Here is a 20,202-nt window from a genome sequence, read left to right on the forward strand (position 1 = left end):
ACCGGACCCAAAAAAAAAAAGTGCTGAGCCATAAGCATTTATGGATTCATGAATTTCTTTCAGCTAAACTGTCCCCAGTGAAACAGGCCCAGTTGAGAAACTTCTTGGCCAAGAGGAAGACCCCACCTGTGAGGTCCACAGCTCCAGGTAACATTTTTAGTTAGAACCATGACGGACGTGGTGTGGGGGTGTGCTTCTGGGTGTGATAGGGGAGTCACCGTTTGGTCTCCTTGGAGACCCTGCAGCAAGTGGCGGCGTCATTTTCTGTGGCAAGCAACGCACAGTAGCTGCTTGAGCCCTGCCCTGCTCTCTGCTGGCCCCACCCACAAAGCCAGCAGTGATGAGCAGCCTTTCCCACAGGCCAAGCTGCGTCCTAACCTCCTCTTTACACTCCTGTGTGGCATGGAGTTGTGTTGTACTGTATTGGAGAGAAATAAGGCTTTATCTTTTTTGTGCTAGTACTCAGGGCCTCACGCTTGCTCTGCTTTTGTGTTCACAGCTGCTTTTCTGTGATAGGTAGGAGGGGACTTGAATGGCTTGTCCTTAGCACAGAACTCACCATTTATGTCTCAGCTGCAAGTGTCAGAGCCACATCACTGTGATCGGAATAAGCATCCTGTCAGGGCAGTGTGCGCTGGGTGCATCCCCAGATCTGGGAGTGCAGGCCCTGCCACAGTGTGGACTTCCTTTTCCTTCACATGCAGGAGGGATCTGCCTCCACTGCTCATGCACCACTCAGAGCCCCCTGAGGTCAGGGGGTCAACTTTTGGTGGCATACAGGGCCTCGGCTGCACAGGGATGGACCTGATGCATTCTGGAGAAGGCCTCAGGGTAGCACCAGGGTCACTTTGAGCTGGTCCCAGGTCCCTGTGACTGCCTGTGGTAAATGGTAGATTGTGCATTCACCATTGGTTTTCTTAATGAAATTGTGGCTTTTTTCCTACAACTGATTCCTCTGCAGCTTGCTTTTCTCATGTGTGTATGCTTGAGTGTGTGTGTGTGTGTGTGTGTGTATGTGTTGCACACACACATCTGTGTATGCATGTGCAAGGTACCAGTACTGAGCCTCATACTCTCTCTCACTTAGCTTTTTTGCTCAAGGCTAACATTCTGCCTCTTAACACATAGCTCTATTTCCATTGTGTAAATATTTTTATTTTTAGAATTATGAAATGTAATGCATATTTTGTGGAGAATACATGACCAGAGACCCTGTGACCCAGAGTTAGAAACTGCATTGCTGCTCCCACCTTTTTTCTCCCCACAGGAGACATGTGACAGTTAAGCCTTTACTGGTTATTATTTCACCTTTTTGTTCCTGTCTTTTACTTATTACTTTGGAAAAACTGAAACCTTCACTTGCAAGAACATAATGAGCACACGTATGTACTTGTCACACGTGCAGGATAGCTCTTGACGTACTGCTAGGTTGACTCATGAGCTTCCACACACGGTACAAAGTTGGACCCATGCCACCAGGCATCCAGACTCACTCCTGTGATCCCCAGTACCCCGGAGGTGGAGAGCCAGAGGATTATGATTGAAGGCTGGTACAGATTCACCTGATCAAGGTTTTAGCCAGGCTGATCTCACACCTGGAGGCTCTGGAGAAAATACCACCTCCAAATCATTAAAGTTTTGGCAGAACACAGACCCCTCCGGTGGTGGGATGAGCCGCTTGTCTCTGTGGTCGCCCCTCACTCCTCCTCTGCAGGCAGCATCACACAGGCTTTCTTCTCTCGCTCACATCTCTGGATATTAGTCACATCTCTGCCCTCTGAATTTTGGTTATGTATTTTCTTTCTTCCCCGCCCCGCCTTCCCTGTGGTAGAAAGTAATGTGCCTTAAAGTCTGACTTCATAGTTTAAAGGAGGGGGAAAAAAACAAGCAAGAGAACAGGCTAGGATTAAATGTGTGTTTGTAAGCCTAGTTGAGTCTGAAGAATCATTGGGTTGTTGGACTCGGGGCTGGGTCGCTGTGGGGACACTCCGGCAGCAGGGTGACTCGACCCTGCTGCTTCCCTCCTATTCTTTCTCTACCAGTGAGCTGACAGCCCCCATACTTTTCCAGCAGCAGGAAATTCATCTCTCTCTTTTTTTTTTTTTTTGGCCAGTCCTAGGGCTTGAACTCAGGGCCTGAGTGATGTCCTTGAACTTTTGTGCTCAAAGCTAGCGCTCGGGCTGAGAAAGTGGCTCAGTGGTAGAGTGCTTGCCTTGCATGTATGAGGCACTGGGTTCGATTCTTCAGCACCACATAAGCAGAAAAAGCCAGAAGTGGCGCTATGGCTCAAGTGGTAGAGCACTGGCCTTGAGCTGAAGAGGTGAAGGACAGTGCCCAGGCCCAGACAGAGTTCAGGCCCTATGACTGGCCAAAAACAACAAAGCTAGCGGTCTACCACTTCAGTCACAGCTCCACTTCCTGCTTTTTTGGTGGTTCATTGGAGATAAGGGTCTCACAGACATTCCTACCTGGGCTGGCTTCGAACCATGATCTTCAGGTCTCAGCCTCCTGAGTGGCTGGGATGACAGGCATGAGCTCCTGGCTGTCAGTGTTCCTCTTACTTTTTCATATACTTCTCTTTGACAGTTAGGATATTCTTATTGTCTGTAGCTCAGCTCCCAGGAATAATTACATTGGCTCTGTCTCCATCTCCAGGAAAGACGACATCGCTCTTAGACATCCTATGAGTTGTCTAACTTATGCTTGTTGGGTTTCTATAGCCAGCCTGTCTCGCTCAGCCTTCCTGTCTCAGAGATACTATGAAGACTTAGATGAAGTGAGCTCGACCTCCTCCATCTCCCAGTCTCTGGAGAGCGAAGATGCCCGGGTGCTCTGCAAGGACGAGGAGGCGGTGGTCCAGGTCCCTCGGCACGCGCCCGTGGTCCGCACCCCTTCTATCCAGCCCAGCCTCTTGCCCCAGATGACTCCTTTTGCCAAGTCTCATCTGGCCCATGGCGCCTCCCCTGCCGCCATGGGAACTTCCAGTAAGTCAGCAACAGAGACAGGAAGCGTTCTTCCCTGGTAGGTTTCGGACTACCAAAGGATCTCTGGGTCTTAGATAGTTCCACTAGGAATGCTCCAGCTCATTTCATCTGAAGGTGAAAGAGTGATTTCCACCCTGAAAGATGCAGGTAGACCACTGTGAAGAGTAACAGCTTCCCTGGCATTATGCTCTGCACCAGCTATACTGTGGGGCAATATCCATACTCTGGCCTTTCAAATCCAGCTCACTCCAGCCTTTAGTACATTCCTCCCCAAAAGCACCAACTCCAGTGCTGTTCAGAGTTGCTCATGACGCAGCCTTCCTGTGCACCGGCTCTCAATGCACTGGTGGGCTCTGCGTGCAAGCTAAGCAGTGATCAGAGCTTTGGTCTAAGCTGCAGTAAAATCCTCTGGTGTGTGACAGGACAGACATATGCGCTTCTCATATTCTCACAGCTGCCCTGCCTGTCTTGATAATTTTGTTGGATCCACAATGATGAATATCCAGCAACCCCAGTACAGATAGGAAAATTATCTCCTGTCAGTCACAGAGGACATGAGTGGGTCAAATGTTCAGCTGATAGTGGATGGAGATGAGCAGGCACACTGTGTCCAGTGTCAATAACAGTTTCAGGTGCCAGCCTGTCCGTTTACTGTGAAAGCTTAAGAATGATTTTAGCATAGTCCCTGTAGGCCACCATGGAGACCTGACCATTTAACTTTGCTGTGCTCCCTTCCCCTAGCCCAGTCTCACTTCACATATGTTCCTTTGCCCTCAGTGTCTACATCCACCAGCAAAATCATTCCTCAGGGGGCAGACAGCACGATGCTGGCGACGAAAACTGTGAAGCACGGCGCCCCCGGCCCTTCCCACCCCATCGCTGCCCCCCAGGCAGCCGCCGCTGCAGCCCTGAGACGCCAGATGGCCAGTCAGGCGCCAGGTAAAAACTGTGCCCCCCAACCTGTGGCACACTGGCTGTGAGCTGTCCGAGTTGCAGCCGGGACAGCAAGTGGCAGGAAACAACTGGCTGTCTTCTGTGTGGCTCAAGAGAGGGGTGTGGTGTGACCACCTTCATCCTATAGGAAAATAGCCCCTCGGAGATGAGCTATGTTTGAACTCCTTTCCTTTTGAGGGGAGGTGTTAGATCTGCCACCTTCAGTTAAGTGGGAAGACAGTGAGCTTTTAGATGATGATGGTAAGTTCCTGCTTTTGAATGGTATTTGTTTTGAGTCCTAAACAGTTTCTTAATTTTTTTGTGTGCCAGTCCTGGGGTTTGAATTCAGAGCCTGGGCAATGTCCCTGAGCTAGTGCTAGTGCTCTACCACTTAAATCATAGCTCCACTTGCAGCTTTTTTGATGTTTAATTGGAGATTAGAGTTTCACAGACTTCCCTGCCCAGGCTGGCTATGAAATGTGTTCCTATCAGCCTTCTGCCTAGCTAGGATTATAGATGTGAGCCACTGGAGCCCGGCTCCTAACAGTTTCTGAATTTAGACCATGTGGTTACACTAGCACCATCTCCTAGATAGTATCTCAAAGACCCCAGCCACCCTAGGAGTGTGTCCATTTTGTGTTTCAGTAGCATCAGAGTCAGAAAATGAAGCTTGTAGTCAGTAAGCAGCAGAAGCTCACTCCAGCCCTGTGCTCTGTTTTCAAAATAGATTTTCCTTAACATTAACAGTTTAGCCTCTGCGAAGGAAGTATTAGCAGGCGACTCCGCATGAACATTTTAAGTTTGTGGTTATCCAGAGTCGTCTAGGTTAGAATTCTTTTTTTTTTTTTCTTTTTTTTGTCGGGCGTGGGGCTTGAACTCTGGGCCTGGGCACTATCCCTGAGCTCTTCAGCTCAAGGCTAGTGCTCTACCACTTGAGCCACAGTGCCACTTCCTGCTTTTTTCTGCTTATGTGGTGCTGAGGAATTGAACCCAGGGCCTCATGCATGCAAGGCAAGCCCTCTACCACAGAGCCACCTTCCCAGCCCCTAGGTTAGAATTCTGCAGTCCAGGTAGTTGGCCCAGTCTTTTACTCATTAGAGATAAGATTCTTGAGACTTTCCTCCCTAGGCTAACTTTGGACCACAATGCTCAGATCTCAGCTTCCCGAGTAGCTAAAATTATAGATGTGAGCCACCAGAAGCACCTTTGAGCTTTCAGAACATATAGTTTTTCCTGGTCTCTTTGTGTGTTTACCACTGAGAATCTTGGCATTGTACTGATCAAGCTCCAAGCCAGGCAGTGGGATCTAGGGATGTTTTGTCCAGCAGGAGGTGCTGTGGTCTCCATTGTCCAAGCAGAGCACAGCTTTCTAATGTGTAGACATCTTGAATGTGAAGGCAGAATTTGTACAGTTGTAGTCAAGATTTTCTGGTCACTCCTCTGAGGAAGGAAACAGTCAGCGCAGACACACCAGACCACTTGGGCTGTGGGCAGTTCACCTGAGCTAGTTGGAGAATATCCTTGAGACGAGACACTAAGTGCTGTAGAAGTTGATGGGTAAGTTAGGTAGCTAAGTTGGCGGCCAGGGTGTTCCTGTATTGCCTCCCTCTCTGACCTCTGTTTTCCACATCTTACTCATTGAGTCAGTCAGTCTGTCTGTCTGTCTCACTAAGCTGTGAACTCCCCTGGAAGCAGCTGTATTTTAGAACAGTGATGCGTTCTCGGCGAAGAAAAGAGACAGGTCCTGAGCCAAAACTGCTAACCATTGGGCTCTGCTGGCCTTTCCTGAGATAAACCAGCAATGTGGCGGTACCCAGTGCCATGTGGCAAGACTGCTCAGAACCCCGCTTCTGCACTATTATGCTTGGTTAGCTGCGTGTAGCCTCTCTCCCTGACCTTGGACAATGGAGTGTTCCGCTCATCACATGCTGAGCCCTTTTTCTCATGTAATAAGTCTGCGTGAGTTCTCATCCTAGTTACAGGGCTGGTGATCCTCTCTGGAATTAATGCCGCTCTCTCTTCTCTACAGCTGTGAGCACTTTGACTGAATCCACTTTGAAGACTGTCCCTCAAGTGGTGAACGTGCAGGAGTTGAAGAGTACCCCTGCAGTCCCGTCTGCAGCCCTGGGGTATGTTGCGGCATGCTGGGCTGGGGCCAGCAGGTGTTTGTGAAGTGGAGGACCACCTGCAGGGAGGGCACCATGCCTGTCACAGACGCATTTTGCCGGCTCGGCCAGGAAAGGACATTGTCCTTTCAACCTGCCAGGACCAGGCATTGCCTCATCGGCCTACAGCCTGTCTTGGTATCCACTTAGATTCTTCCCTGCCCTGTCTAAGTCTGCAGAGAATAATAGCCTATAGGGTGTGAAGTCAGGAGTGGAGTTCAGTTTGTTTATTTACTTAATGCTCTCAGGTTTTCCAGAAGAGTCTGAATCCTCTGATGATCTCAAGACTTGACCGCCATTGGCGCTGTCAGCTCTTGGCCATTGTGATAGGCAGGTGACCCGGCCTGTGTCACCCACAGGCAGAGGGCCCCCTTCCCTCCCTATAAGTGTCCTAACAGCACCTTGAGCCTCCAAGGCCACGTCCAGACAGAACCTGTTTCACTACCCTCAGGACTTGATGTTCACATTTACGATTACGTTTTGCCGTCATATTGATGGTTGTAGTTATGGCTAAGGCTGCCATGTAGAACCACATACAGCTTGCTAAGGGTAAGTGGAAACTCAGGTCTGGCCTAGGTTCTCATCCATCTGAACTCTCACGCCTTTACCAATGTACACATTGGCTAGTACTTGTCTAACTAGCGTGTGGATTCCCTGAAAGCAGAGAGCATTCTAGTCATTTATCGTACACCATCTGAACAGTATGTCTTATTGAAAGGTTCTCAGTAGTATCTTTCTTGTACATGTGTGCCAGTACTGGGGTTTGAACTCATGGCCTGGGGATTGTCCTGTAGCTCTTTCACTCAAGGCTGGTGCTGTATCACTTGAGCCACATCTCCACTTCCACATTTTGCGGTGGTTAGTTAAACATAAGAGTCTCCCAGACATTCTTGGCTGGGCTGGTTTCAAGTCTCAATCCTTAAATCTCATCCCCCTGAGTCAGTTAGGATTATATGTGTGAGCCACCAGTGCCTGGCTCAATAAATATTTTTTTGGGGGGAGGGGGGCCCGGTTGTGGGGCTTGAACTTGGCCTGGGCTCTGTCCCTCAGCTCTTCAGCTCAAGGCTAGTGCTCTACCACTTGAGCCACAGCGCCTGTGCCTGGTGGGGAAGGGCAAGATCAAGCAGTGTCTTGCAGGGAGTTTGTGTCTGGGACTCAGAGTTCATCAAGACGAGCAGCCATGGGCCCTGGGGCTGGTTATGCCGGTTGTCCACAGCCACCGCAGAGCACGCCAGCTGCCCGTCTGTGCTCTGTGGGGTAGCTCCACTTCCCTGCTCCTCTTTCCATTGTCATCCACTTACCAGCACTGCCTGTTGTAGAGGGCCATACTAGCAGCCAAAAACAAGCTTACCATCTTTCCTATCACAGGATGAACTTGAAGCTGTGGAGTACTATGTAGACCAATGTGGTATTTGCGGTTGGTGTGAACTTCTCAAACACTCTGCTTTAGAGTCTAGGAACTATGGCGAGATTTCCATCCTAAAAGCGTGCTGTATGAGGCAGGAACACGCGGCCTGGGCCGCACCTCAGCCATTTCAGCCGTGCCCATCTCTGCGCTTCTCGACCGCTGCTTAGGCTTGGTCTTTCCTGGTGTATCCGGCCTGGTCCCTGACAACAGCGTTGTTCTAGCGGCACCATTGTTGGCTCTTTTTCTAAAAAGAGAAGTAGAGTAGATCAAGATTGAAGGAGAATCCTGAAGTCACTTTTTTTTTTTGGGGGGGGGGGGTCCAGTCGTGGTCCCTGAACTCTGGGCCTGGGCGCTGTCCCTCAGCTCTTCAGCTCAAGGCGAGCGCTCTACCACTTGAGCCACAGCGCCACTTCCGGCTTTTTTCTTTTTGCTTATGTGGTGCTGAGGAATCAAACCCAGGGCCTTAAGCATGCAAGGCAAGTGCTCTACCACTGAGCCACCTTCCCAGCCCCAAGTCACCCAGCTATTTTCTCTTCACCCAGCTTGGTGCCTGAGACGGAGTTCCTTTTAGAGAATCATTTGCTCAATACTCTAAATGTACTGGACAAGTAAAAATTGTATTTTCCAGATTCAGATTCCTTGAAGGACTTGTTTTCTAAGTGCATTGCATTTTGTATTGAGCATTGCTTTTAGCATTTTCTGAGTGTGTCTTAGGGACACTGCAGGACAGACTTCCATGTTTGTGTCACAGGAGTATGCTCACTAACATCACCGTCCTGTTAGTGACTGGCTGCCCTGTTTTACGCAGGCGAGGATCTGGGGCAGACCCTGGCTCCTGGGTCTGTCATGAGCTCTGTCGCGCTGTCTCCTGCTTAGCAGATTCCCGCTCACTGGACATCTGTGATGGGGATTAGGGAAAGGGCAGTGAGAGGCCAAGCCTGGTCCTGCTCCCACAGCACTGAGAGCCCAGCAGAGACACAGCCCTGAAACTGCCCCATTCCCACTTGCTTCATTGCAGGTTAATAGAGCAGGAGGGCTAGACAAGCAGAGACCTGGCAGTCATTCAAGGCTGCTGTCTAGAGGGAGCTGGAAAGGAGTTGGAGTTTCAGTAGTGGGAAGCTGCTCGGCAGAGTGAATACCCAGAGTGCTAGCCAGGGTTGCAGAGTGTGTACAAGCCACCACTGAGAATGGGCCAAAGTACACCAGACAGACCGTTGCTTTCAGAACCTTTGGCTTTGAACTCAGGGCCTGGGCACTGTCCCAAAGCTCTTTTGCTCAAGACTAGCACTGTACCACTTGAGCCACAGCTACACTTCTGGCTTTTTCTGTTTATGTGGTACTGGGGAATCAAACCCAAGGCTTCATGCATGCTAGGCACTCTACCAGTAAGCCACATCCTCAGTCCCCAGGCTGGCTTTGAACCATGATCATCGGATTTCAGCTTCCTGAGATAGGACTGCAGGCATGAACCACCAACACCCAGATCTTTCATGATTTTTTGCTCTATAAGTGCTTGAGATAAAGCAGTAAGAAAACAGACGGAAAGGCAATGCTATGGTCTTGGAGAGACAAACAACCAGCAAAAGAAGTAATACACATAAAGCCTTGGGTGCTGATAGGTGGGATGGAGGAAGGCAATGCAAGGGAAGGGTTAGGAGCCGGTGTTGGGTGCAGGTGACAATTGTAAGTAGAGTGGCCAGGAAGGCGGCATTTGAATGAAAACAAAACAGCCAAAGTGTAGCTCTCTTGAACAACTGAGAGAAGAAAGCTCTCAGCACAGGTGGCCGGGGCAGAGGAAGCGCAGGGGCACAGCGGTGGACACCGTCCGCTGTGAATAGCTGTCCTCGTCCTTTGGAGTATGTATTTGTGAGTGGAATTTCATTCCATACTGAGCTTAGTTTGGACTTTTCCAGTGGCTGCATTCCAGTTTGCACTGTCCCAGCAACAGTTGCTCCCCACTGTGTTTTGGATAAGGGTGTGACATGGTCTGTTCACACTCGTGTGGTGGTTGTGATTTCCACTGCCCTCGTGCCTCAGGACCCTATCTTTTTGTGTACTTAGGGGCCATTTCATTCATGGTTGGACAAATGTCTAGTTGGGTCCTTTGCTGATTTTTTAAATTAATGCTATTTTAACTATACATTTAAACAGTTAACTTTTAGATATTTTAAAAACTGTTTATTATTTTTTGTTTATGTGGTACTGAGAATTGAACCCAGGGCCTCATAGATGGTAGGCAAGTACTCTACTAAGCTACCTTCCCAGCCCCTACATGGTCTTTTTTTTTTGGGGGGGGGTCCGGTTGTGGGGCGTGAACTCTGGGCCTGGGCGCTGTCCCTCAGCTTTTCAGCTCAAGGCGAGCGCTCTACCATTTGAGCCACAGCGCCACTTCTGGCTTTTTTCTTTTTGCTAATGTGGTGCTGAGGAATCGAACCCAGGGCCTCATGCATGCAAGGCAAGTGCTCTACCACTGAGCCACCTTCCCAGCCCAGATGGTCATTTTTAATATATGTATTTAACCATTAAAAGTAACCTTAGGTGGCTCAAACCTGTAATCCTAGCTACTGAAGGCTGAGATCTGAGGATCACAGTTCAAAACCAGCTTAGTTAAGAAAGTCCATGAGATTCTTACCTCCAATTAACCACCCACTCCCCCCCCCAAAAAAAAAAAAAACTGAAGTAAACCTGTAGCTCAAGTAAGTAGAGCATTAGCTATGAGCAAAAGACTCAGGGGACAGTGCCCAGGCCCTGAGTTCAAGCCCCAGGCAGTAGCCTTAAAATGCTCTTCTTGAAGCAAATAGTTGGTCCTTACTTTTTTGTAATTCTATCTGACAGTCTGTGATGTTTCACTGGCTGCTTAGGCCATTTAAGTCTGGTGTATAAACATGTTGAGGTTTATATCTACACATCGCTGTTTTTTCTCTCTTTGTGTTCCTGTTCTGTTTTTCCAGATTGCTTTTATTGTTGTATTGGAGATTGAATCAAGGCCTTGCATTTGCTAAGTAGGCAATCCACCCCCAGTCTTTTTGCTTTTAGTTAGTTTGGTTTGGTTTTTCCACCAAAGGTCTTGCTGACATTTGCTTGGACTATCCTCAAATAATGATGATCCTCCCATTTCTCTCTCTCTCTCCTGTAAGTGGGATTATAGGAATGTTTCACCATACCCAGCCTCTTCCGTTTTTTTTCTTTTTTGGGGGGGCGGGGGTGGTTAGTAGTGGGACTTGAACTCAGGGCCTGGACACTGTCCCTGAGCCCTTTCACTTAAGGCTAGCTCTGCCACATTTTTTTTTTGTACCTTTTTTTTGGTCGGTCGTGGGGCCTGAACTCTGGGCTTGGGTGCTGTCCCTGCGCTCTTCAGCTCAAGGTGAGCACTCTACCGCTTGAACCACAGCACCACTTATGGTTTTCTAGTGGTTTATTGGACTTTCCTGCCCAGGCTGGCTTTTTTTTTTTTTTTTTTTTTGGTCGATCGTGGGGCTTGAACTCTGGGCGCTGTCCCTCAGCTCTTGAGCTCAAGGCAAGCACTCTACCACTTGAGCTACAGTGCCACTTCCGGTTTTCCGGTGGTTGTATTGGAGATAGGAGTCTCACGGTCTCTCCTGCCCGGGCTGGCTTTGAACCGTGATCCTCAGATCTCAGCCTCCTGAGTAGCTAGGATTACAGGTATGAGCCACCAGCGCCCGGCCCCAGGCTGGCTTTGAACCGTGATCCTCAGATCTCAGCCTCCTGAGTAGCTAGGATTACAAGTGTGAGCTACCAGCACCTCTTTTTGTTGACTTACTAACCATCTTGCTAATTGCAGTTGTCATATACATCTTTAACCTAGTCTGTCTTCAGGTGATAGTACACTACTAAAGAACAAGGAGAGTCTTACTTTGTGCTGCTGCATGTTGTATTTCTGCATGAAATTCAATGTCTACCGTACATTGTTCAAGTACTGTATCTAGACGTTCGTGTAGAAACCACAGGGTGAACCAACTTTGGAAAAAGCTTGAGTCTTCAAAGACACTAAATTCACCAGCAGGGGACAATAGCAGGCAGAAATGGCTCCATTGATGGACTCCCCAGAGTGAACTGTTCTCATTTTCTACCAATAGAAATAATATTCCCTATGCCTATGTGTCTTTTCCCCCTGCTTGGTTTTTCTTTTTCTTTTCTCTTAGTAGGTAGTCCTCTTTCCTTCTAGTTAATGCCAAATACCCATTATTCGTGGGATGATTTGAATGTAGTGACATGTGCACTTCAGGTCTGACCTGCCATGTTAAAACATGTGTGGTAATAAAACCTGACTGGGCCTCTGTCATTTAAGTCCTTCCTTCCTTTACCATGTGGAAATAGATGACAGACCCTATTCATGACAGTGGAGTCAAGTTCATGCGTACCAATGGGACCATGGAGGAGGCCTTCACTGTGCTTCCAGTCTAACAGCTCAGGGCTGTGGCTGTAAGTTGGTAGGAGGATTTTGACTTCAGGGACTGGTGCCTGCCAGGTAGATGATCTGCCACTTGAGCCCCATCTCAAGCCCTGTCTTGGCTTTGGTTATTTATACTGAGATCAGGTCTTTCTTTTTTTCCCAGGCCAGCCTAGAGCACAATCCTCTTATTTGCTTTCTAGATGATATGACAGATATTTGCCACCACATCCAGCCTTCTCTGTTGAGACGAGATGAGACAGACTTTTCTCCTTGCCTGGCCTTCAGTCTTGAAAGTAGCTAGGCTTTTAGTCGTGAGCCACCACACCGTCTCTGGCGACTCCAGTTTTTGAATTGTGTCATTTTCTGCTTATGCTCCTCTAGTACCTGTTTCATGTTGTAGAACCGAGTATGCAAATGTTCTTTGCTATCTTTCAGGTCAGACTAAAGCTGCTCCTGCTGGCCGGGCGCTGGTGGCTCACGCCTGTAATCCTAGCTACTCAGGAGGCTGAGATTTGAGGATCTCGGTTCAAAGCCAGCCTGGGCAGGAGAGACCGTGAGACTCCTATCTCCAATAAACCACCAGAAAACCGGAAGTGGCGCTGTAGCTCAAGTGGTAGAGCGCTTGCCTTGAGCTGAAGAGCTGAGGGACAGCGCCCAGGCCCAGAGTTCAAGCCCCACGGCCGAAAAAAAAAAAAAAAGCTGCTCCTGCTGTGCTAGCTCTGACTTCGGCTTTCCCTCTCATGGACACTGTAGCCAGTGACTGCCGCTTATTATGCATGCCTGGGGCACGTCTCCTTGTTCTTTTCTGTTTTGCCTTTTGTGTTGTGCTGGGTGTTTCTTGAGCCTGGTTTATCAGCTGGCTTACTGGCAGGTTGTGCTGAACAGCCCTGCCCTGAACGTTGCCCCCTGGGATGGAGTGTTGGTACTGTGAATCTTTGCTTTGTTTGTTTGGGATTCAGGATACCCAGGAGATAGATACACAGCACCATCACAAGTCAATAGAACAGTAATTGTGCTCAATCTAGTGCTTGCATGATTTTACTTAAATCACGTTGTAACTAAGTTTCAGGTATGAGAAGCTTCCCAAGATGGGGGTAAATTGCTAGTCTTATCCTTATTTCTAGTTTTTTTTTTTTTTTTTTTTTGAGAGAGCATAAGAGCTTCATTTCCCTTGTGATTCTTGCCAGCTCAGACTGTTTCTCTCAGCAAATCTGTGTCTACCCAGGGATTGCTCGGCTCCCAGCAGTCTGCTTTTGCACATTCCTTCTCTCCTCGGAGACCGAGCCGAGCAGAGGGCGGTCATGGGTCGGTCGTTGTACCTGCCATTCCTGCCACCTGCCGATACGTGCCAGCGGGACACAGGAGCTCTCCTCCAGAGGCATGCGCAGTTATTACTCCTGCAGCTCTCGTGGAGCGCAGCAGTCGTTTTATTAGAAATAAGTCCTTTTTTGTTTGTTTTGTTGTTGTCTTAGTCTAATAAGTCTATTTGGAAGGGTCCTGTGTTATCCCAGCAGAGAATCCCATGTGCTTGTGAGGGTCAAGACATTTTAATGGACTTCGATGTGACATGGACCCCTTTGTTTCTCCTCATCCAAGTTAACTTTTTGATTGAAAGTGTGTGTGTGTGTGTGTGCGCGCACGCATGCAACAGTTCCAATTCACTCAAGGCTGACATTCTACCACTTGAGCCATAGTTCCACTTTTGGCTCTTTACTGGTTAATTGAAGAATCTTGAAGATTTGTCTGCCCAGGCTGGCTTTGAACTGTGATCTTCAGATCTCAGCCTCCTGAGTAGCTAGGATCACAGGCACAGGCCATCAGAACCTGGTTTGATGGAGAATTTAATAATCCTCCTTAAGTCTGGAAAGAGCTCTGAAAAACAAAAGGTGATCTCTACTTCTTACTGCAAATAATAAAGTAACAGCTCCCCCCATATGGTGCTCAGGTGAGCTGAAGATCTCTGAGTAGGAGTGCGCTTGGGTACGGCAGCACAGGGTCAGCTTGGAAGCAAACCCCGCATGTCCTGACCTGGGAGCCAAGGCTCTTGGGGATAGCCGCTTCTAGAAGCGCTGATCTCTTTGGGTATAACACCTTTGGGCTGGTTGTGGCAGCAGGTCATTTATTGCATCCATGCTGTTTTTTAGGTTTGGAAAAAAGTATCAGCAGTCCACATGATCCAGAGTGGGGAGGGGATAGGAAGTGGAAAGTCTTTCTTCAGATTGGCGAAAGATCCATTTCTAAACAGGACATGTGTCTTAAGGTTGCTGCTTTGAATTTTATGGTTAAAAACCCAAATGTTGTCTAAAAGCTAGTGTTCCACAAAATGTCTAGTGCATTTGGGGGGAGCCCCAGAAATCTGTCTTGTGCTCCCCGCTGGTATCGTGTGTGGCACCAAAAGCAGGCTTGGGGATGTGTGTGCTCTTCACCAGTCTGCCTCCTTGTGAGTGCATGCTTTGTGTTTTTCAGTTCTCCGGTGCCGTGCTCCACAGCTAAAGCTCCTCACCCAGTGCTAGCCCCCGTGGCTGCCAGCCAGGCCAAGCAGGTAACCTGCCGTTTTTCACTTTGACAGTCATACGCGCTCTCTTCTTTGTACTGGTTTAGTCCTGTCTCTGTCTCAGTGAGCCACAGTTTTATTGAAGGCTTGTGGCCATTTTTCCTAAACTTTTTTTTTCCCAATTACTTGATTGTTGTTTTAGAGGTGGTAGACAGCAGGGTTACCTTTACATATGTCAGGTGATACATACATTCCTTTTGCTTAATACCATCTATTCCCTCATTCTCTTGTATTCCCTCCCTCCAGTCTCCACCTGTGAATCGTGGGTTCACTTTCATCAACATCCAGTGCAGCCGGTGGCCCTGCTGTACTTTTTCACCCATTTTCCACTGATTCTGTGCCCTCCCCCCACCTGCCCTCAGATGTGCATGGGTATACACCCTATATGAGGTAAAGAATACAGAGTCAGAGAAAACCAATTAAGAAAAGGTCCTTTGTTCCTTCTCTTGGGAGGTGGTTCTGTCTGTATGTTACTTTGTATACCTGCGAGGAGGTGCTTGGGCCTAGACATTTTCTTGCCATGGTTAGCAGAGCAGCCAGGCAGGACCCGCCGCGTCTTCACAGGTCCTTGGTCATTCTACACCAGCTGTTGGCATTCTAATACTATATATTTGGGTGAGGAGTTTTGGTTTTCAGTTTATTCCACTTCACATTATCTCAGCTGATCAAGAGCATGAGGTGTCTAGATGTGTCTCACTGATGAAGCAGCCCTGGTCCAAGAGACCCATGCGAGCTGTTCAGTAGTCAGTGGCTGGGTGCGCCAGAGCTGGACCCCAGCTACAGACATCCAGTCTTTGCTGGCTGTCGTACTGTATAAGTGACCAATGAGTGGATGGCTTGTGTTTTCTCTTAGTCTCTTCTCAGCGTTTGCATATTTCCAGTGATATTATGTCTAGCTTTGGCCTTTTGAATAATAAAAACACACTTCTACAAAAGTAGGTTACATAACTGTAAACAGATGCAACCCCACAGAAGAAAATAACAGGAGATGGCTGGAAGGTAGGTGGCGCTCCTTCTGAAACTTCCCTTAAGGAATCGTGGTTTCTCCCAACTTACATTTGTCTTTGATACAAGGAACTTCAGATTGTGTTTGAGATCAGAGCTTGAGAGGAACCTCAGAACTTGGCCACCATGAGTTCTCAAGCATGACCCCCATTCCTTGGTTTGCCGTGAGTTAAGCATGGTCTCCTCCTGGAGACCATGTTTACCGCAGAGGATGTGTGTGAAGGCATAAAGCGTGACAGCTGCCTGCAGAGCCACTGGCTGGACACAGAGAACTTGGACAGTTTTATCATCTTATCATGAACTCCTGCGGAGTTCATCCATTTCCCTCACTTGCTCACTCATTCATTTCCTCCACTCAGTATTCAAGGGCCTTTTGTGTGCCGTGCACAGTACTAGGCAGGCAGCTGTGAACCTAATATATCACTTCTTATTTTGGCTTGTTTACTTTGTTTTCACGTTTACATTATACTTGCTCCTGTATTCCAAGAATGACTAGTGCTTTAGCCTAAACAATTTTCTTGTTCTGTTTCAGGGCTCTCTGATACCTTCCCTAAAGCCGTCAGGTTCCATGCCATCACCCGGTCACTTGTCCTCTGGTGACAAAGCCTCAGGTCAGTTCGCATTTGTGTGTTAGTGCAAATAAAGGTGAAAGAATTGTCTTCTAGATCTCAGAGGCAGCTAGCACAAGAAATAAAAATGGAGGTTACCTTCAAGGCCTTACTGATGAGAAACTTCTAGGAAGTGAATAAGGCCTTCAGCAGCTTCTGCGATTTTGAATTGAGTTTGAAAACTCTAGGACTAGGAAAAACTTTTTTTTTGGGGGGGGGGTCCGGTCGTGGGGCCTGAACTCTGGGCCTGGGCGCTGTCCCTCAGCTCTTCAGCTCAAGGCTAGCACTGCCACTTGAGCCACAGCACCACTTCCGGCTTTTTTCTTATGTGGTGCTGAGGAATCGAACCCAGGGCCTCAGGCATGCAAGGCAAGTGCTCTACCACTGAGCCACCTTCCCAGCTCCATGAAAAACTTTTGACGTTCTCTCTTTTTTTTTTTTTTTTGGGTCCGGTGGTGGGGCCTGAACTCTGGGCCTGGGCGCTGTCCCTAGCTCTTCAGCTCAAGGCTAGCGCTCTACCACTTGAGCCACAATGCCGCTTCCAGCTTTTTTTTCTGCTTATGTGGTGCTGAGGAATGGAACCCAGGGCCTCATGCATGCAAGGCAAGCGCTCTACCACTGAGCCACCTTCCCAGCCCCTCCCTCTTTTTTTTTTGTCAGTCATGGGGCTTGAACTCTGGGCTTGGGCACTTTCCCTGTGCTCTTCTGCTCAAGGTGAGTGCTCTACCACTTGAGCCACATTGCCACTTCCAGTTTTCTGAGTGGTTTATTGGAGATAAGAGTCTCATAGATTTTCCTGCCCCGGCTGGCTTTGAACCATGATCCTCAGATCTCAGCCTCCTGAGTAGCTAGTATTAAAGGCGTGAGCCACTGGTGCATGGCCAAAAAATGTTTCTTATATGCAGGGGGAACAAAAATATACATATTATTGTGTGCACAAGGGTATACTCTAAAATTTGGATTAATGTGGAGCCATAGTTGGCGGTATCACACACCACTCATGTGAGAAAGGAGGAGGAAGAGGAAGGGAGAGAGATGGAGGAGGTATGTGGACTTCTCTACTAGTATGCCTTAAGCTTAATGTGGACCAGAAAAGCTTTGTGGTATCAATAAGACTTCAATTATTTAAGAGTCAGTCTATTTCTGGCTACTACTTTAGGAAAAGTTTGGCAAGGTCATATATCCTAAAATCTTTTAAAGACTTGATTGGAGAGCTCCTTGTCACTCTGGAAATTAAGAACCAGGGAAGCCTGAGGGACTCTGCTTTCCAATGCCTGAGGCACGTGGTTATTGGTCAGTGATGCTCACTGGTGCTCGTTTACTTGCTCTCACTTGCTGGACAGTTAAGGTTTAGAACAGAACCTTTTTCTCCTGGGAGGAAAACTTCACTTAAAAAGGCCATCTGGGGCTGAGAAGGTGGCTCAGTGGTAGAGTGCTTGCTTTGCATGCATGAGGCTCCAGGTTCAATTCCTCAGCACCACATAAGCAGAAAAAGCTGGAAGTGGTGCTGTGGCTCAAGTGGTAGAGCACTAGCCTTGAGCTGAAGAGCTGAGGGACAGTGCCCAGGCCCAGAGTTCAGGCTCCACGACCGGCAAAAAAAAAAAAAAAAAGGCCATCTGAGTTTGTACAGTGTTAATTTTTTTTTTTTTTTTTTTGGTCAGTCATGGGACTTGAACTCTGGGCCTGGGCGCTGTCCCTGAACTCTTCAGCTCAAGGCAAGCTCTCTACCGCTTGAGCCACAACGCCACTACCAATTTTCTGGTTGTTAATTGGAGATTAGAATCTCACAGACTTTCTTGCCCTGGCTGGCTTTGAACCATGGTCCTCAGATCCTCCTTAGTAGCTAGGATTACAGGCGTGAGTCACCAGCCCCTGGCTGTACAGTGTTTCTTTTAAAAAAAAATCCAAAACATGTACAGGACAGTTCTTATATTGTTAGTAACAGAACTACAGAACTGAGGGACAGCACACAGGCCCAGAGTTCAAGCCCCACAATCGGGGGCGGGGGGGATGGAGAAGGTTCCATACATAGTCATAGAAATAATGCCTGTGTTGTAGAGACGTGGAATATAGCAAGTGCCCCTCACAGCATTACAGATACATAGTTTGAAATTGCCTCTTTTTTTTTTTTAAACAAAACAAGGTATGCCCTGCTCATCCTGGTTTTGTTCCCCGGCTCCCTCGTTTCTCTCCCCGTGCAGTGGGTGTCCTGTCCGTCTTGCTGGGTCTCGTACCCATCCACTGTGTGGTTTTCATCGTGTAGCCCATTAGGTTTCACTGTATTTTACTCACAGTTCACAGGGTTTCTCACTGTGTGTTGAGCTGCACTGAACTTGCAGTACTAAATTGCGCTCCTGTCATTTTGAAAACTTTTATTAACATATAACCCGTATTCCTTTAAAGAAAAAGATTTTTATGATTGCTCACTTGGATTGGGGCTTTTAAAATACAGTTTCCTTTTCTCTTCCCTCCCCCCACTAAAATATGCCAGGGAGAAGATTGGGGATTACACCCTAGACTACTAGTACATAAATAGTGAGGTTGAACATAGGAAGGATGACAGCTTTACATTTAACTTCCTACATGTCTCTGTACTGTAACAGTCAGGCCTTTCCCATGCAATAGAAAAAAATGAAAATGATTCTTTTTGTTCAATACAAAATCTGTGAAAAATGCAGAAATGTATCAAGTCACTACTCGGAAATGTTTAGCCTATTAATCTATTTATCTTTGGAGTTTTTTCCCCTTGGTCCCTTTGGTATATGTTAGTTTCAAATACTGAAAAGCTGCACCTGGAAGCACATAGGGTTAGGCTGTGAATTGAAGTGCACTGGAGTCCTTTTCTGGAAAGGCAGGTGTGGAGCACATTGTGTTGGATGGACTCAGAGCTGACCAGCAGGCTCTGCCCAGAGCCCACATTAGGCAACATGCCAGCGCTCACCTCCTGCTTGTCAGAGGGTGTCTAGGCTTCTCAACCTGAAGGGGTGGCTTTGAGCCCTCCTACCTTGTCTAAGAGCAGGGAATTACAAATTGGAGCTTCAAGCCAGCTTTTTGAAATGGCCTCATTTCCTGTTCTGTTTTGTTTTATTTTCCATCATTTTCAGGGCCAGCCAAGACAGAAGCAGCTGTGAGCTCCACGCCGTCTGCCGCGGGACACTTCAGCAAGCCTTTCTCCTTCACTCCCTCTGGGTCAGTGGTGCACTTAGGTTTTGTGGTAGATCACAAAGAGCTCCTCCAAGTCTTTGTTCAGATCAGCAGGGCTGTGCACATGTTTATCACATGTGCTGTGGCAGCTTCTGCCCGCAGTGGCCAGCATGCTACGCACTGAGGCTCTGAAAGCCCGTTCCCCTTTCCCTTGGAGCTGGGGCTCTCTGCGTGCATTCCTACCTATTCGTTTCAGTTGTTCACCTAAGCCCCTTTTTTTTGGGTACCAAGTCCTTTAAATTATCTGATAAAATTCTAACCCTGGTCATCAGGTTTCTTACACTGAAGGTATTTTCATTCTGACCCCTTTAGGGGCTGTACATAACACTTGAATTGGCTTTTTTTCTTTTTTCTTTTTTTTTTTTTTTTTTGCCAGTCCTGGGGCCTAAACTCAGGGCCTGGGCACTGTGCACTGTCCCTGAGCTTCTTATGCTCAAGGCTGGCACTCTACCACTTGAGCCATAGCACCACTTGCAGCTTTTTCTGTGTATGTGGTACTGAGGAATCAAACCCAGGGCTTCATGCACGCTAGGCAAGCACTCTACCACTGAGCCACATTCCCAGCCCTGGCTTTACTTCTAATCACCGTCCTGTATAGAGAGTGCAAGGGAAGATGGCCACTATTTCATACTTTAGTTTTCATATTGATTGGAGGATGTGTTTCATTTTGTTAAGAAATACTTGAGGCCCTGGGTTCGATTCCTCAGCACCACATAAGCAAACAGAAAAAAGCCAGAAGTGGCGCTGTGGCTCAAGTGGTAGAGCAACAACCTTGAGCATAAAAGCTCAGAGATAACGCCCAAGCCCTGAGTTCAAGTGCCAGGACCAAAACAAAGAAAAAAGAAATACTGATGGCTATATGTGTAAAGCTGAGTCACTGTATAAAAGGACGGACTCTTCTAAGCCTTACAAGGTAGTCTTGTTCAC

At 47.9% G+C, this 20,202-nt stretch overlaps 1 protein-coding gene across 1 annotated transcript in view; it reads left to right on the forward strand.

The window, feature by feature from the left end:
- The window catches only part of Nup214 (nucleoporin 214kDa), a 70,120-nt gene that overhangs the window by 25,390 nt on the left and 24,528 nt on the right, over positions 1-20,202 (forward strand). Inside the window, exons 20-26 of the mRNA XM_013021291.1 lie at positions 64-147; positions 2,721-2,984; positions 3,762-3,923; positions 5,947-6,046; positions 14,371-14,446; positions 15,996-16,074; positions 19,176-19,260. Of these exons, the coding sequence (XP_012876745.1) occupies positions 64-147; positions 2,721-2,984; positions 3,762-3,923; positions 5,947-6,046; positions 14,371-14,446; positions 15,996-16,074; positions 19,176-19,260 (850 nt within the window). The remainder of the gene's footprint in view (positions 1-63; positions 148-2,720; positions 2,985-3,761; positions 3,924-5,946; positions 6,047-14,370; positions 14,447-15,995; positions 16,075-19,175; positions 19,261-20,202) is intronic.

The sequence above is a fragment of the Dipodomys ordii genome, unplaced genomic scaffold, assembly GCF_000151885.1.
Source record: "Dipodomys ordii isolate 6190 unplaced genomic scaffold, Dord_2.0 Scaffold55, whole genome shotgun sequence".
NCBI classification, from domain to species: domain Eukaryota; kingdom Metazoa; phylum Chordata; class Mammalia; order Rodentia; family Heteromyidae; genus Dipodomys; species Dipodomys ordii.